The sequence below is a fragment of the Peromyscus leucopus genome, chromosome 2 (genome assembly GCF_004664715.2).
Source record: "Peromyscus leucopus breed LL Stock chromosome 2, UCI_PerLeu_2.1, whole genome shotgun sequence".
NCBI lineage: Eukaryota > Metazoa > Chordata > Mammalia > Rodentia > Cricetidae > Peromyscus > Peromyscus leucopus.
The window spans coordinates 30,071,487-30,089,384 of NC_051064.1; the positions used below are offsets into that span (position 1 = coordinate 30,071,487).

The window sequence follows — 17,898 nt, forward strand, 5'->3', positions numbered from 1 at the left end:
ATCTAGGGAGATGATCATGTGGTTTTTTTCTTTCAGTTTGTTTATATGGTGTATTACATTGACTGATTTCCGTATGTTGAACCATCCTTGCATCCCTGGGATAAATCCTACTTGGTCATGATGGATGATTGTTTTGATGTATTCTTGGATTCGGTTTGCCAATATTTTGTTGAGTATTTTTGCATCAATGTTCATGAGGGAGATTGGTCTGTAGTTCTCTTTCTTTGTTGCATCTTTGTGTGGTTTGGGTATCAGGGTAATTGTAGCCTCATAAAAAGAGTTTGGTAGTGTTCCTTCTGTTTCTATTGTGTGGAACACTTTGAAGAGGATTGGTATTAGTTCTACTTTGAAAGTCTGGTAGAATTCTGCACTGTAACCATCTGGTCCTGGGCTTTTTTTAGTTGGGAGACTTTTGATGACTGTTTCTATTTCTTTAGGGGTTATTGGTCTATTTAAATGGTTTATCTGGTCTTGATTTAATTTTGGTATTTGGTATTTATCCAGAAAATTGTCCATTTCTTCCTGATTTTCCATTTTTGTGGAGTACAGGTTTTTGAAGTATGATCTGATGATTCTCTGGATTTCCTCATTGTCTGTTGTTATGTCTCCCTTTTCATTCCTGATTTTGTGAATTTGGGTGCTCTCTCTTTGCCTTTTGGTTAATTTGGCTAGTGGTTTGTCTATCTTGTTGATTTTTTCAAAGAACCAACTTTGTTTCATTGATTTTTTGTATTGTTCTCTTGTTTTCTATTTCGTTGATTTCAGCCCTCAATTTGATTATTTCCTGGCATCTATTTCTCCTGGGTGAGTTTGTTTCTTTTTGTTCTAGAGCTTTCAGTTGTGCTGTTAATTCATTGGTATGGGATTGCTCCATCTTCTTTATGTGTGCATTTAGAGCTATGAATTTTCCTCTTAGCACTGCTTTCATAGTGTCCCATAAGTTTGGGTATGTTGTACTTTCATTTTCATTGAATTCTAGGAACTCTTTAATTTCTGTCTTTATTTCTTCCTTGACCCATTGATGTTTCAGGTGGGCATTATTCAGTTTCTATGAGTTTGTGGATTTTCTATAATTTTTGTTGTTACTGAGTTCTAACTTTAAGGCATGGTGGTCTGATAAGATACAGGAGGTTATTCCATTTTTTTTTTGTATCTGTTGAGATTTGTTTTGTGTCCAAGCATGTGGTCAATTTTTGAGAAGGTTCCATGGGGTGCTGAGAAGAAGGTATATTCTTTTGTGTTAGGATGGAATATTCTGTAGATATCTATTAGGTCCATTTGAGTCATAACATCTGTTAGGTCCTTTATTTCTTTGTTAAGTTTCAGTCTGGTAGATCTATCTTTTGGTGAGAGTGGTGTGTTAAAATCTCCCACTACTAATGTGTGGGGTTTGATGTGCGTTTTAAACTTTAGTAGTGTTTCTTTTATGAATGTGGGTGCTTTTGTATTTGGAGCATAAATGTTTAGAATCAAGACTTCATCTTGGTGGATTTTTCCCATGATGAATATGTAATGTCCATCCTGGTCTCTTTTGATTGATTTTAGTTTGAAGTCTATTTTATTAGATATTAGGATAGCTACACCAGCTTGTTTCTTAGGTCCATTTGCTTGGAAAACCTTTTCCCAGCCCTTTACTCGGAGGTAGTGTCTGTCTTTGGAGTTAAGGTGTGTTTCTTGTATGCAGCATATGGATGGGTCCTGTTTTCTTATCCATTCTGTTAGCCTGTGTCTTTTTATAGGTGAGTTGAGACCATTGATATTGATGGATATTAATGACCAGTGATTGTTAATTCCTGTTATTTTTTTGGTTGTGTTGTGTTGTCCTTCTGTGGTGTATGTTGGTGTAGGATTATCTATTGCTTGATTTTTCATGGATGTGTTTAGCTTCTTTGGGTTGAATTTTCCCTTCTAGTGCTTTCTGTAGGGTTGGGTTTGTGGACAGGTATTGATTAAATCTGGTTTTATCCTGGAATATTTTGTTTACTCCGCCTATGGTGATTGAGAGTTTTGCTGGGTATAATAGTCTGGGTTGGCATCCGTGGTCTCTTAGTGTTTGCATGAGGTTTGTCCATGATCTTCTAGCTTTCATAGTCTCTATTGAGTAGTCTGGTGTGATTCTGATGGGTTTGCCTTTATATGTTACTTGGTCCTTTTCCTTTGCAGCTCTTAATATTTTTTCTTTATTCTGTGTGTTTAGTGTTTTGATTATTATGTGGCGAGGGGACTTTTTTTTTTGGATCCAGCCTATTCGATGTTCTGTAAGCTTCTTGTATCTTCATAGGTATTTCTTTCTTTAGGTTAGGAAAGTTTTCTTCTATGATTTTGTTGAATATATTTTCTGTGCCTTTGAGTTGGTATTCTTCTCCTTCTTCTATCCCTATTATTCTTAGGTTTGGTCTTTTCATGGTGTCCCAAATTTCCTGGACGTTTTGTGTTAGGACTTTTTTGTCTTTATTGTTTTCTTTGACTGACGAATCTATTTTCTCTATCGTGTCTTCAGTGTCAGAGATTCTCTGTTCCATCTCTTGCAATCGGTTGGTTATGCTTGTTTCTGTAGTTCCTGTTCGTTTTGTCAGGATTTCTATTTCTAGCAATACCTCAGCATGTGTTTTCTTTATTGTCTTAAATTCATTTTTCAGATCTTGGAATGTTTCTTTCATCTGTTTAATTGCTTTTTCTTGGCTTGATTTGATTTCTTCCCATTTTTTGTTCATTTTTTCTTCCATTTCTTTAAGGGAGTTTTTTATTTCCTCTTTAATGGAGTTTTTCATTTCCTCTTTAAGGGAAGTTTTTATTTCCTCTTTAAGGGAGTTTTTTATTTCCTCTTTAAGGAAAGTTTTTATTTCCTCTTTAAGGTAGTTTTTCAATTCCTCTTTAAGGAAAGTTTTTATTTCCTCATTGAGGGAATGTTTTATTTCTTCTTTAAGGGCCTCTATCATCTTCTTAATGTCATTTTTAGGGTTGATTTCTTCTGTTTCTTCTGTCATGGTATGTTTAGGTCTTGCAGGTGTAGAATCACTAGGTTCTGATGTTGCCATATAGGTCTTTATGTTGTTGCCTGTATTTTTGCACTGGCGTCTACTCATCTCTCCCTCTGTGAGGTGCAGGTGGTGTCTGTGTCTGAGAGTGCCTCTCTTGCTCTAATTTTTAGTCTTGGTTTAGTAGTGGTTCTTGGTTAAATTGGTGCTATTGGGCTATTTCTTCAGGGGCAGCTGATTTCGATCGGTGAATTATATACTTATGATTCTGATGATCTGGTTTGGTGTCTGGGTAGCGCCTTCTTCTGTGTTCCCAGTTCACATTTTGTTCATTTGTCAACTCCTCAGCTGATCTTGTTTCTTCAGACTTTAAACTGTAGGCATCTGAATCCTCTCCCAGATGGGTTTTGGCTGAGCAGGGTAGTCTCACCAACACCTCCAAGTTGTTGGGTTTCACAGGATCAGCAGCTGGGCCCTGGGTTGTCCTCAGACGGAGTGTTCAGATTCGTTCTGGTTCTGACCCACCCAGATAGCTTCTTCCCCAGATGTTGGGGTTAGGGGCGTCCCTGTTCCAAGCTGTGTCTGCTTGTCTCCGTCCCTGGGCCTGTTTACCTCTGCAGTCCGCCGCTGGGCCTGTATGTCCCTGTCAGCTGCCGCTGGGTCTGTCTGCCTCTGGGGGCCGCCACCGGGCCTGAATGTCTCTGCAGGCTGCAGCCGGGACTGAATGTCCCTGTCGGCCTTTGCCGCTGGGCCCGTTTACCTCGGTTTTTTTTTTTTTTTTTATGAGGAAATGTATGTGTCTAGGGGGACAGGGATGCATTCATTGTGGTAAGGTTTACAATTCTGAAGTACACAGAAAGGAATTAAGTTTTTCTCTTGGCTTCAGAGAGGTAAAATGCTATGGGTATTTACTGCTCAATGGATTCAGGAGGAAGCATTCCTTCAAAGAACAATTCTTTGATTGTTGATTCAGATTTGAGTGAAAACAGTGTTGCTCTGAATTCATGTTGTAGTGTGGAGAATTATTTCAGCTTCCAGGCAATCTTAGTTACCCCACTTGAACATTAATGTCCCCTTGACTGAAAAGTGAGACAATTGGAGACAACTGCACACTTTATATAATTGTCTAAGACTAGGAGAGAGAAAGACTGAACTTATTTTTATTTACTGTGATGTTGCTGTATCAAATATAATTCATGTTGGTCTGTTCTATTTATATAATACACTTAAAATGACAAGTTGGTGACATAGGCAAGCAGAAATCAATGAGTCCAATTGTGCTTTGGCCACTGCAGCTGGATATATTTTAAAATTGAACACCATTTTGTACTTTCAAAAGGTTAAATAATTACAATTATTGATTTCTCAAAATAACCATGAAGGGAAAAGTTTTTGTATTATACAAACAGCAGAAACATATTTCAAAAATACTTAAGGTAAGACCTCTGTGAAGGATTAAAATAAATCATCACCTATGACATGAAGACCTCTATGTATTCCAGTCTGTCTGTGTATTCATCTATGTATTGACCTATATTTTCTTCATTCTCTTTATCATGGTTTGAATAAAGCACTAAGACAAAATCTTAATAAGTTTGAGTTCCTTTTACAATCTGCACATGCAATAAACGCAAAAGGAATATGTAAGTGCACAGCAAAATTAATAGTTCAGTGCCTGTCACTTACATTCACCCTCTGGGTTTAAGTTACAGAGCTGGAAGTAACTGCTATTATTTCTTATCATTTAGATACACGAAGATGAAGACAGCAACCAACATCTACATATTTAACCTGGCTTTGGCAGATGCCTTGGTTACTACCACCATGCCCTTCCAGAGTGCTGTTTACTTGATGAATTCCTGGCCTTTTGGAGATGTTCTGTGCAAAATTGTCATTTCCATAGACTACTACAACATGTTTACCAGCATATTCACCTTGACCATGATGAGTGTGGACCGCTACATCGCTGTGTGTCACCCTGTGAAAGCTTTGGATTTCCGCACACCTTTGAAAGCAAAGGTCATCAACATTTGCATTTGGCTCTTGTCATCATCTGTTGGCATATCAGCAATAGTACTTGGAGGCACCAAAGTTAGAGAAGGTAAGAGCCATTGTTTTCATCCCATTTATAAAAATTGAATTTTTTTATTAGATGAACATTTTTACCTTGGGAATGACTGGAACATGTATCTATTGGGAAATAAGCAAACAAAAGCAATGTATATTATAATTCCTAAATCCATGGAAAATTACAAACAAAAAATGTTGTGTTCTTTCGACTTCTAAACATGGAATGGGGTGATGACAGTGCTAGAGAATAGACACCCAGAGGTCTCGGATCCTTAAAGTGCTTGCTGAATTTAGAGTGACTGTAAATCCATGGAGAGAAGACTATATACACTGGATTCTTATTTTATTTCTCATCTTCCCTTATTTTCCACAGAAGCTTTTGAGACACTGAGGTTGAGAGTACCATTCTACAAAACACACTTTGGAACCCTGTAGCCTAGACATTTATATTTTAACTAATGATGTGGTGAACCAACCAGAAAGCGAGTATGAATAACCCTGACAGTATTTCCATAGGTCATAAGGAGAAAAGTGTATGCACATAGGCCTTCTAACTGCCACTAGAGACTGCATCATACTCATTATTCTTATGTTTGGTGAAAAGGGAATCTGAAAGGGTATGAAGTAAGAAATCAAAGGCAAGAAGGTTTTGAAAATGCAATCTAGCAATCACACAGATTTCCTTCTTTTTCTCCCCAACAAGGAGTTAAATTATTAGAGACATATATGGGATCTTTTCTCCTTTCTGCCTTAAGGTTATTCCACATATATCCTTTCTTCATTGGCTTTGGTCAGCTCACAATCAGGTTCACAGATGGTTACAATTCTTACCCTATGCAAACAGAGTAACGAGACTTTCTCAGCATTCATCAAACTGGGATGAGAGATGAAGTTGTCTGAGTACTTTAGAACACATCAGTGCCTGGGTCCCAGGAGAGCCTGGCTTAATCATGCAAAAGTGCAACCTAGGTTAGTCTGACCTGCAGCCAAGATGAGAACCACGGTCTCGAAAGTTTTGCTTTTCTAGTAAAAAATGAAGCCATGGGAAATATGTTTGATCTTAATAGATATTCCCTAGAGAGAAGCAGGTAAACAGCCTTTGAACTGTATAAATGCTACTTAATGGTCTTCAAGGTGCCCAGATGCATCCTTTTATTAGAGAGCTTTGTAGTACTTGTGAGTACAGATAATTGAATATATGTAGCAAGACCTTTTCAGGACACAGTAAAAGAACAGGTGCTATGATCATTGCTTATCTTACATGGTAGGTAGATGCATAGGCCATTTTTGTACATTTAGAGAACTTTTAGGGCCACAGTAAAATTAAAATGCAAAGTAGAGTTTCAATTTGTCTCTTGCCACCACACATGCACAGCTTCACCACATAAACACCTCCACTAGAGTGGCACATTTGTCACAGCCTGGCCTAAATTAGCATACCATCACCCAAAGTTGACAGCTTACATTAGGGGTCATTCTTGGTGTTGTGTTCTCATGATACTTTCTTCTGAACTGTGTTTCAAGTTCCCAGCACAGCTACAGCAGGTGATGGACCCTGACACTTGTAATCAAATGAGCAATTGTGAAGATGATTCATCACACAGAAGAATTTGTTCTTCATGGCTACATTAAGGGGAAATAAATGGCAAGGAACTCTTCTGAGTCTCAGGTGTCTGTGCATCACGAAGCCCATCCCGGAGCAAGCTCTGCACTCACTAAAATGAGAAGGGGCTGAGTAACAAAAGGTGATAGGTGACTTTCTCAGGGCAAATAAAGACCTGGTTTTGTAGTTCATGTTTCACTTGCAAATTTAACTACTATATTACTTCTAGCATGTGTCAGAAAGTGAGAGTGTAGAAAAAAATTGAGTTTCAGTTAGGCTTTTGAAATAAGAAATGAGACAGATGTGGTTTTTTTCCAGGTAGATATTGATGGACTCAAATGCACAGGTGTAGTAGAAGAAAAGATGTATTAATGTCAGTGAAGATTAATTTGTGCAGCAAAGGAGAGCATATTAAAGTGGTTTATAGGATAACTGTTCTTTCCTTTTACTTTTTTCAATTAAGGAATTTGTTTATATTGTGAAAGATGATTTTTGTGAACTGCATTCATTTTGGAGTGCTGCACCATGCTGCCTGTTAAGACTGTTTCATGACTAAGAGGAGTGTTTTAGGTCATCTTTCCAACTGGTCATGGCTGAATGATACTGTTCTTCAGCATGTCAGTGTCATCAACAACCAGCATGGTCCTCAGAGGCCATGTGGTTTGTTGATATGTTTACCAACATCTACTGATACCCATGCAATAGTGAGGGCTCTTTGTATACAGTAATGTTTTAACTGTATGGGTATTGAATATTGAATCTTGTGTTCTACATATGTGTGAATTATTTATTTTGGTAAATCATAATCTGCTTATCACCAGTACTATAGTAAGCAACCCTAGACAAAAAACTATAGTCAGTTAAGGGATGCTGAAAGTAAGAGAAATAGCTTTCCCTGGGAAATAGTACTCAGTTACTTATACAAAACCAAATGATCATCCCTGAAAACATATAGACAAGTAACATTATACACAATAAGCAGATTATATGTATATATTTAGTAATATATACACATACATATGCAATAACAATTAAAGAAATAAATAAAAGCCCTGAATTTGAGAGAGAGCAAGGGGTATACATAGGAAGGGTAGGAGAGAGGAAAGGGAAGGGGAAATAATTTAGTTTAATTTTAAAAACTAAAATAGAAAACAAAAACAAACAATAAAAAAACTGAAAAAGAAATCTTTAGTTTGACTGTTGGATCTAATTCTGATATGGAAGCCATAGATGTTGGACTATGTGCCAATGTGAGCTGTGACCCTATTGTACTCGTCTGCAAGGGAAAAGAAAATCTGAAGCCACAATTCTAGTCTGAACTTCAATACGATCAACTTCTTTAGATTCTATATGTGAGAATAGTTGTATGGTATTTGAAGAAACAGTACTTTTTTGAGCTGCAGCAATTGTAAAGATAATTCAATCTGAACACATCTTCTTTTTCCAGAAACAGATATTTGAAACAAATCATGGGTTAGGGACATTTTGTAGTTCTCTTCTTTGATGATACATGTTCGGTGTCTCAGGCACATTTGGAGGCCATTTCCACTCTACAATTGGTGTTTATTTCATACATATTTTTAAAAGTAGCTGCCATTGATCATTTTTATCATTGATCATAACTATCACTCAAATATTTACTAAACTGTAACTATCTGTGAGATAGTTGAAGTGAAGCAAGCTTTCACAGTTGAATGTCCTCACTTTGGTGTCATGTTGCCAAGTCTGATAAGTGACTGTTGCACATTAAATGTATAAGGGTTTTGTGCATATATGACATATGCATGACCACTTATTTTAAAGATTTATTATTTTTGTAGCATGTGCTGTAGGCATGACCCTTGTACAAAAGATGAATTTTGAATAAGGCAGATTTAATCCTTATTCTAGTGTTGTTTATATTCTAAAGAGAAAAGTGAGAAAAAATAATGACCTCACAATTTCCTATAAGAAGATTATTTGTCTATGTAGTAAATAATGTGAGCAAAATACATATATGGACCACACATTGTCAGGGAGAGTACCAAAGAAAGAAATCTCTACATAAATGTCTCTGAAGTGACTTTTCAACTGACACTTCTGCAAGTAGAGACCTACAAAGGTTTGCAACTTCCCCGTCCCCAAAACATACTTCTTATCTTCAAGGACATGTTTATGGCTACCATTTCAGTTTCTGTGATCCTCTAGGAGCACCCAGGTTACTTGATTCTATGGGTTTTATTGTGGTATCCTTAACCCCTTTGGCTTTTGCAATCCTTCTTCCCCTCTTCTACAGGATTCCTTGAGCTCTGCCCAGTTTTTGGCTGTAGATCTGCATCTGTTTCCATCAGTTGCTTGATGAAGCCTCTCTAATGACAACTGGGCTAGTCACCAATCTATATGTCTAGCAGAATATTGTTAGACATTATTACATTGACTTTTTTCTTTTTCTTTTTTTGCCAGTTAGGTTTGGTTCTATCCTAGGTGTTTGCACTATTCAGCCTCTGGTCCTGGCCCTCCAGGCAGTGTCAGGGGTGGGTTCCCTCTAGTGGTGTGGATCGTAGGCTGGACCAGTCATTGGTTGGCCACTCTCACAATTTCTGTGCCTCTTTTACCCCAGCACATCTTGTAGGCAAGGCAAATTGTAGGTTGAAGGTTATGTGGCTGGAGCCTGTATGGGGCTGACCTAGGCCCTCTTCATATGTTACAGTTGTGTAGGTAGTCTTTCTAACAGTGAGTCTTTTGCTGTTTTTTGGGACCATTTTCCTCATACTGGGTTGCTGTATCCAGTCTCATTACCAGGCATGTGCCTAGTCTACTGCAATTTGATATGCCATGTTTGGTTGATATCCATGGAAGGCCTGCCCTTTTCTCAATAGAAACAGAAGAGTGGATGGTGGGAGTGCAGAGAGAAAGGTGGGGGAGGGACTGGGAGGAGAGAAGGGAGGGGAAACTGTTGCTGGGATGGAATAAAAAATCATTATTTTTAAAAATTAAAAAATAAATAAAACTCAAGATCACCTTAAAAAAAGAAAGAAAAACTTTTATGAGCTGGAGAGATGGATCAGCAGTTTAGAGCACTTGTTATTCTTGCAGAGGACCAACATTCAGTTCCACAACATCCACATGGTAGCTCAAAAACATTTGTAACTCCAGTTCGAGGGAATTTAGCTCTTTCTCACCACTGTGGGAACCAGGCACACAAATGGTGCACATACATTCATGCAGGCAAAACACTCATACACATAAAATAAAAATTAAAATGTTTATCAGATTTAATAGACAACTATAGAACATTTGTATTAAACTCAGAGTTTCATGACATACTAACTAGTGAAGTTTTTAACATTTCATTTTCTAAGACAATGTTGACGATTTTTAAAGGATACTTTAAATCATTTCATAGAAACACTAAAGCAAAGATTGATATAGATGCTTATTGCTTTCTCTTGGTTTGTCTTCATTTACCTTTAAATTTTTTGTTCACATTTCAATGATGTTAATCACAGTGAGCAGAGTGGTACTATTAAATCATAGCACCTGAGTCATATTTAGATGTATTTCATCAATTTAGTTAATATTTTTAAGACAAGTTGGTACTTGCTAAATTCAGTAGGGAGATTCAAAATGTTTGGTCATTTATTAGAAATAGAAGCTAACTTTCTTTTGTTGTTGTTGTTTACTCTTTTGTCAGAGCCATGGGTGTGAAGAAATTGTTAGTACACAAAAATACAAAATAAATGGCACACTAAAAGTGAGCAGTTTGGCTCCTCTGGAAGCCACCAGTACAAAGCCAACCCTCACAGATGGACATGTCACACTGCTAGCCAGCTTCCACATTTATTCAGTGCAGAACTTTGTGTTTGACAACAAGTAGCTCTGTAGATACATGTTTTGACTGAATGCTCAGTAGTGAACCCATCAATTTCTGAGTTGCTATTGTGCTTCCAGTATGATCTCACTGTACCTGGACTTCTGAAATCAAAGGTATTGGGATAACGTATAACTCTGCAGTCATAGTACTGACAATAACAGGATTCTCTCTGTGATTTTGTTGACTTTGGTACCTCTGGCAGATATGGATGTCATTGAGTGCTCCTTGCAGTTTCCCGATGATGACTATTCCTGGTGGGACCTCTTCATGAAGATCTGTGTTTTCATCTTTGCCTTCGTGATCCCGGTCCTCATCATCATTGTCTGCTATACCCTAATGATCCTTCGACTGAAGAGTGTCCGGCTCCTCTCTGGCTCCCGAGAGAAGGACCGAAATCTCCGCAGGATCACCAAGCTGGTGCTGGTAGTGGTGGCAGTCTTCATCATTTGCTGGACCCCCATTCACATCTTCATCCTGGTGGAGGCTCTGGGCAGCACCTCCCACAGCACAGCTGCCCTCTCCAGCTATTACTTCTGTATTGCCTTGGGTTATACCAACAGCAGCCTGAATCCTGTCCTTTATGCCTTCCTTGATGAAAACTTCAAGAGGTGTTTTAGGGACTTCTGCTTCCCTATTAAGATGCGAATGGAGCGACAGAGCACCAACAGAGTTAGAAACACAGTTCAGGATCCTGCTTCCATAAGGGATGTGGATGGGATGAATAAGCCAGTATGACTAGTCGTGGAGATGTCTTCTTACAGCTCTCTAGGTAGAGAAGAATTCAATGATCTTGGTTTAACCCAGATTACCACTGCAGTCTGAAATGGAAAGCTGAGGCATTCAATAATGAAAACATGTCATGCTCTAAAGTCTTGAAGTGCAAGGCACGTTAGTGATCTAGCTGAGTAGGGAGAGCAATTCTGAAGAACAGAGCACAGAGGTCCTGGCAACAATACACCTCTTTCCTAGGACAGGGAAGCCAGTCTAATTTTAACCCATTCATAAACAAACATAATACTCTTTCTTCTGGTTCCCCTGGTTTAGTTGCCCTCCATCTGTGTGGCCTTCCTATGCAACATAGTTCCAAAGCTCCAGAGAAAAAAAAAGAAAAAGCAAAGCAAAACCAAATCATTGGATCCAAAGCTTAGTGGACACCAAACTTACCTGCTAACAGTGGCAGAAGCAACCTCAGTTAGAATGAGACCATGTCAATGCCCATACTCTGATAGGTGGACATGTTTCATGTGTGAAAAGAATGCATCTTAGCAAGAACTTAGACCCATGATGCTGGACAAGTGCATAGTGGTAGAGAACATCATGTTGACATTTGTGAATGTGTTTAAAGTTGTGAATGCTCTCTTCTCAAAGTGGTTAATGCCTTGAAAACTACAGTTTGCTACTTAAGATCTCTGGGTTTTAGCATGCTATTCAGGCAGGTAATCTCCTGAGAAAAGATGTACTGGTGTGAAGAAGTATGAAGCTTATATACAAACAAAGTGTGTGTAGTTTCATCTGTAAATAGTCTTGGTGTAAATAAAGAACAGGCCTCCTGTACAGTCAGGACATTTCTCAAGGGTGCATCAGTGATACCCCTCGAGACATGGAAAATTGTTGTTGAAATATTTTGCTGCAATGTAAGGTTCTCTGGGACTCAGTCATGGTGTGATTTCCTCTGGATTCCTTAAACATCATTTACTCTAACACTGCTCATAACTTAGTGTTAATAAATCACCAAACTTTGAATTCATTCTAAGATGGTAGTTTTCATCAAATCTGCTTTGTTGTAGCAACTGTTTATAAACACACACCTATTGCTGAATTCTCTACTTATGTAGAGCAAGTTGTTTTGATCATGTGAATCTTCAGATGTTATGTTCTGACTTTTCACAGGAAGTAGAATTGCTCCCAAATATATACTGAAGAATGAAATGAGGCTTGAGGTGGCTGAGCACAGCTTGCACCATCTTGGGTAAGGGTGTACCTGTGGAGGTCACTGTCTGAGAAATCCATTTAGGATAATTTTGCTAAATCTTCCAAATGACATATAAATTCCCCCTTCTTTAAAACTTGTGGCCAGAGATAATGATGATTTTTTGTAATTTGACTTTAAAGAAGAAGGAAAGGATAATTTAGAAATGACTTCTATTTCTAAGCTTGTGCATGGTTAGAGCAGCACCCCTTGGAGTCTGATAGAACGTCTAATGTGTGGACCTGGATACTGCAGGCAGGGTTCCATCGGTGAGTTCTCATCACCAGCTGTTTCACTGCTGCTCCCTCTCTTTCTGGAGACCGAGGCATACGCGAAGGTATGACACACTCTGTAGACTCACGGCCATTATGTTTATCTCTATTCGGGACTTTTATGCTACTGAATTCAATGGTGGCTAGTGACATTGCAGAGACATTTCCTAGTGGAAATGAAATATTCTTTGGAATACTTCTTAGATTTCACTGAATAGCTAGATACTGGAATTCTTTTGTAATAACACAAAGATGGAATTTATTAAATCTATATTTATTAATATAGATTTAAGCGTGGAGGTTAACGGGGGAAGAGAGACATGTAAAAGTGCGGGGGGAGGTGTATGCCCTAGAGTGGACACAAAATTCTTTGAAAACTATATTATTGCTATTATTATTATTATTATTATTATTATTATTATTATTATTAGAGTGTGTGCATTATGGCATGCATGTAGAGGTCAGATGACAACTTTGCTTAATTAGTTCTCTCCTTTTTCCTTTACATGGGTTCTGGGGATGGAACACACAATATCATCAGGCTTACATTGTCAGGTGTCATGTTCCTTTACTTGTAATCTTGCCAGCCCAGGCCACAGTTTACTTAAAGAAAGAGTCACTGCCCTTGAATTCTTATAACTGAATATATATAATAAGAATGACTTAAATATTGGGTGACATTAGCTCAATCGTTAAAAACCTTGGCTAGTATACTAAAGGGACATGTACGTGAACAAAGCAGTTCCAGGAACAAAAACTACTGAAGTAGGCAGTAGAAATGCTTCTACAGTGCACAAAGATGTGGGAGATGTTGGTACATCTTGCAATGGAATTATAATAGTGACCTCTTTAACTTAATACTCTATATGCTCTCCTAATATCTCTGCTTTGTGCATTTCTTGATCCCATGGAGGGGAGGTAAGTAGATTAACTGCCCTTGAGATGTATTGTGAGCTTCCCTCTTAAACTGAAAGTGGAAAACAGATGACAGCCACTTTGGGGCACTAGCTTAAGGAATGATAAAGAGACTCATACAGGAAGAAAAGTATCAATTACATATATGTGTTTTATTGTTTGAATACAGACATGTGTGCACACGCACATACACACACACACACACATAATCATATATGAGAAAGAGAACAGGTGCATACGTGTGTGCACACGTGCACGATGCTAAGGAGCAGTGTCATCCTTCCATGCTTGATTCTTACAAACAGTGCTTTTGTCTAACCCCAAGTGGCTTTCCCTCTCTGAGGTTCCCAGAAGATTCTTCCATCACACAAAGAAGGTGTTGCTTGCTATGTGTGTGACCTCAAGATCAACTCTACCTGGACTATATCTTCCCACTCTAGTGGCAACTTTTGAAAAACAAAAATTGTTTAGAGAGAAATCAAGAATTTTTTGGAAAAGGGTTTAATCTTGTGATTGACATGTTAAATAGGTGTTAAACTTGTACCCAGCAATTTATAGATATTCCATTTCATAACAGAGCATAAGATAAAGAAAATGAGAGAATACATTAGCAGGTTTTAAATGAAAGAATTTAAAAGAAAACCTATGACAAAGTTGTATGTCCATTCTTCAAGATTTATTTTTCAGGCAAAAATTGTTTTGAAGGCTTGGTATCTATATGAAAATCCCACAAGGTTACAAATTGGTTCAGGCTATGACAATTTTCCTCTCTGAAAGAAAAGTGTGTTCTTTACCATACAGATATTATTTATATCTTATACTGTTAGATAGTAATTATACAATGTCTATATGATTGTGTGCCTTGCAATAAAACCAAAATTGTACCTGCTAAAATTATAATCCTCTGCTGGTCAGTCATTTGTTCTTCACTTCAGTGAAGCCTCAAGTCTCAAGAACTGGTTTAGCTGTTTCTCAAAACCATGTCACTAACTTTCTTCCCATCATAATGTGGTAGGTGATTAATGGAAAAGAACAAAGAAAACAACAATCTTTGATTTTTAGACCTGTGGAATAACTTAGGCAATTTAGCCTGTTTTCATCATAACGCTATCAAGATCCCAGAATCAATGTTAAACACTGCCTTTTGAACAAAACTCCATTTTAAAAATATGAAAATATGCAAATTCCAAAAACTAAGCATTCTGGCAAAAGTAATTTAAATCAAATTTATCTGACTTGTAAAACATCTCTTCAGATTATATCATTGAAATATTAATTCAAATTTCATTAAGAACTTAAGCAATTACTCCTATCTCTCTACCATAATACACATAATATCTTGTTGGGTTTTCTGGGAGGAGGGACCTTATCTTTGCTTTGAGTAGCTTTGGTTATGTTTTCAGGTATTGCTATACTTTTGTGACTGGCACCTTAGCTACATAAGCTGAGTTTCCCAGCCACACCTGAAACAGACTTTCTACCATCCATAAACCTAACAATTGCCTGATGGGGTAAAATACTGGCTGTCTTTTATCATACATTTTAGAGCACAGAAGCATAGGAGTCACAATCCAAGCATGCAGAATGTATGTACCTTAAACATTCAGAGGCTTCCAGGGAGAGTGTGTGCCATGCTATGAATAATGTAAGTGCCAAATCATTCCAGATCATTGATTTTTTTATGCTTCTTCTTACATTAGGAAACAATGGCTTATAAAATAAATGTATATATTTACATTAATCAAGGTTTTCTAAAGAAGCAGAACTGATAGAATGTATATATAGGATTTATTAGAGTGACTTACAGGTTATGGTCCAATTATTCCAACAAAGACTGTCTCCTGACAGAAAGCTCAAGAATTAATAGCTTTTCAGTCCATGAGGTCAGACATCCCAGCTATTCTTCCATATACACCAGAATCCCAAAGAAGTATACTCCAATACCTTTGAAGGAACGGGCTTGCCTGCTAGAGAGAGGGCAAGCAGGCAAAGCGCAAGAATTTCCATCTTCCATGTCCTTATACAGGCTGCCAGCACAATGTGTGGGCCAGATTGAAGGTGGGTCTTCCCACTTCAAATGATCCAATCAAAAAATATCCTTCACAGATGTATGTAGCACCTTGAGTTTTAGTTAATTCCAGATGTAATCAAGTCAATAAGTAAGAATAGCATCACAATATTGTAGAACCTGACTCACTGTGGCAGATGACATGTTGCAAATTCTGTAATGGTTCTTCCTTATGAGATCCTCTTGTCTAGACTGGGACTGTGTCCCTCCTTTGAGCCTTGGAGACAACAGTCACTGCCTCTGTTCACAGAGTAGAGAGCTTCTGAGCCTAAATCAAAATCTGTCACATACTTCTGCCCTTCTCAAGGGAAGATTGCTCTTGGATCCAGTTACATATCAAAAAACCCTGAAAGTTCCAGTCAGGAGGCAGCAGCTGAGGAATTTGTGAAGGGAACTCCCTCCAATCTCAACTCCTGCCTGAAAGTGATAGCTTTTGATTCTGTCTTTTCACCTAAACCTGAGATGTGGAGAGAGGGGTTCCTACTATCACCACAGTTTCACTTGCCAAACCAGTCAGTTTAACAAAAGTTACTTTGTATCATCATGTTACAGGGCAAAAGCCCAGAAGCCACTCAACATGACCAGAGTTCTCTGAGAGTCTGTATTAAACTGGCCCTCGGCTGCCTGGAGAAAAACGCTTTTCACAGAACAGCCCCAAAGCATATCGCAGGAAGTTGCTAAAGACAAAGAGCCCAGAAAAACTACATCCGGGTTGTCAGTTGCAGAGGGAAACAAGGCAGCAGTTTAACAAGAGCCAAGAACATGCAGCTAGCTGGGGCATTTCCACCCTGAGTTTCTAGAGCAGGGTATGGGTGCTTTCCCAGGGTAGTTTGTAGGGAGGGGGAGTGGAAAGCAATGATGGCTCCAGCTGAGACAAGATGGAGAAACCCTGTTACAATGAAGCTTTTTGGACTAGTAACTGGATTGTAGACAGAAGGAAGGAAGGCTTCACGACTCCCTTCCACTCAAACGCCCCTGTCCCCTATCCATACTACATGTTTGAAAACTTCTTCTTTGTGATAAAAAGAATCATCCCAAAGAGTTGCTTCAAAACTTTATCAGCTCAGTATTTCACATCCCCTTTAAGCAATAGTAATGTGTAAAGGCTGAGGTTTCTAAGAAACTCAGCTGAAACGCATCTCACTAAGAGCAGATGGTAAACACAACTGGAAAGATATTGTGTGTGGTAGACAGCAGTGCAAAAAATATGCTGACAGTGAACATAAGAAGTGGTTGTTTTGGGAACCTGAAAAATTTATATTTGAGATCACTTTCATTCGCTGGCTTTAGGGCACCAGACATGTTAACACTTTTTTAGCTCTAAGGGTGTGTGTGTGTGTGTGTGTGTGTGTGTGTGTGTGTAAGAAACAGGATAAAAACACTTTGCTATGTTGTTATCAAATTGATTGTTTGATATTTTAGTTTAGAATTCAGAAAAAAATATGTATGTATGTATGCTTTCCTTGGTACTCTGCTAGAATGTGGTTCCTAAAGGTAGATTATAAATATAATAAGCTGAACAAAACATCAAGAGGTTCCAATTACCTGTTCTAAGAGCAATGGCTTAAAGGCATGTGGAGATTTCAGATCATTTGACCAAACACAATAGACTTCTGTTAAAGCTTTCCAGAGGAGGAGACGAGTGGCTTAAAGTCAGGCTTACAAAAATTAAATTGTGTATTTTCAACTGATTCTCCTTTAAGAATATTTTAGGTAAAGGTGAAGGTAAAGAATGGGGCTAGGAAAAGCTTCAATCTTTATCACTCTTCACAAAGAGGTTAAAACTAACATATACACATACATCATTTCTTCTAACATACCTATAAATCTATTTTCTCTGTATACAGACACACATACACATTCAAACTGCAGCCCCAGTGTGAGGGCATAAACTGGGAAAATTCTTCTATACCACCTGGGGAAGAAATACAAAGATGAAATTCCCAGCAGAGACTGAGCATTAGACGAAATACAGGCAGGCCACTGGACTGTGGCACATTCAGAGCTGGATGTGGAGGATGCCTTGGGGTGTTCCTCCTGTCCCTAATCTCCCTTTGCCAGGATCATGGAAGAGGCACAGATTCCAGCATTGTAAGAGACATTCTGGCACTAGACTTTGGAAGACCCTGGGATCCAGAAGCTGACTCTGCTCTCTCCTATTTCTTATCTG

At 38.2% G+C, this 17,898-nt stretch overlaps 1 protein-coding gene across 1 annotated transcript in view; it reads left to right on the forward strand.

Moving 5' to 3' along the window:
* Oprk1 (opioid receptor kappa 1) overlaps nt 1–13,197 on the forward strand; it is a 28,541-nt gene extending 15,344 nt beyond the window's left edge. The window contains exons 4-5 of the mRNA XM_028861119.2: nt 4,727–5,079; nt 10,707–13,197. Of these exons, the coding sequence (XP_028716952.1) occupies nt 4,727–5,079; nt 10,707–11,239 (886 nt within the window). The 3' untranslated portion in view covers nt 11,240–13,197. The remainder of the gene's footprint in view (nt 1–4,726; nt 5,080–10,706) is intronic.
* The last annotated feature ends 4,701 nt before the right edge of the window (nt 13,198–17,898 follow it).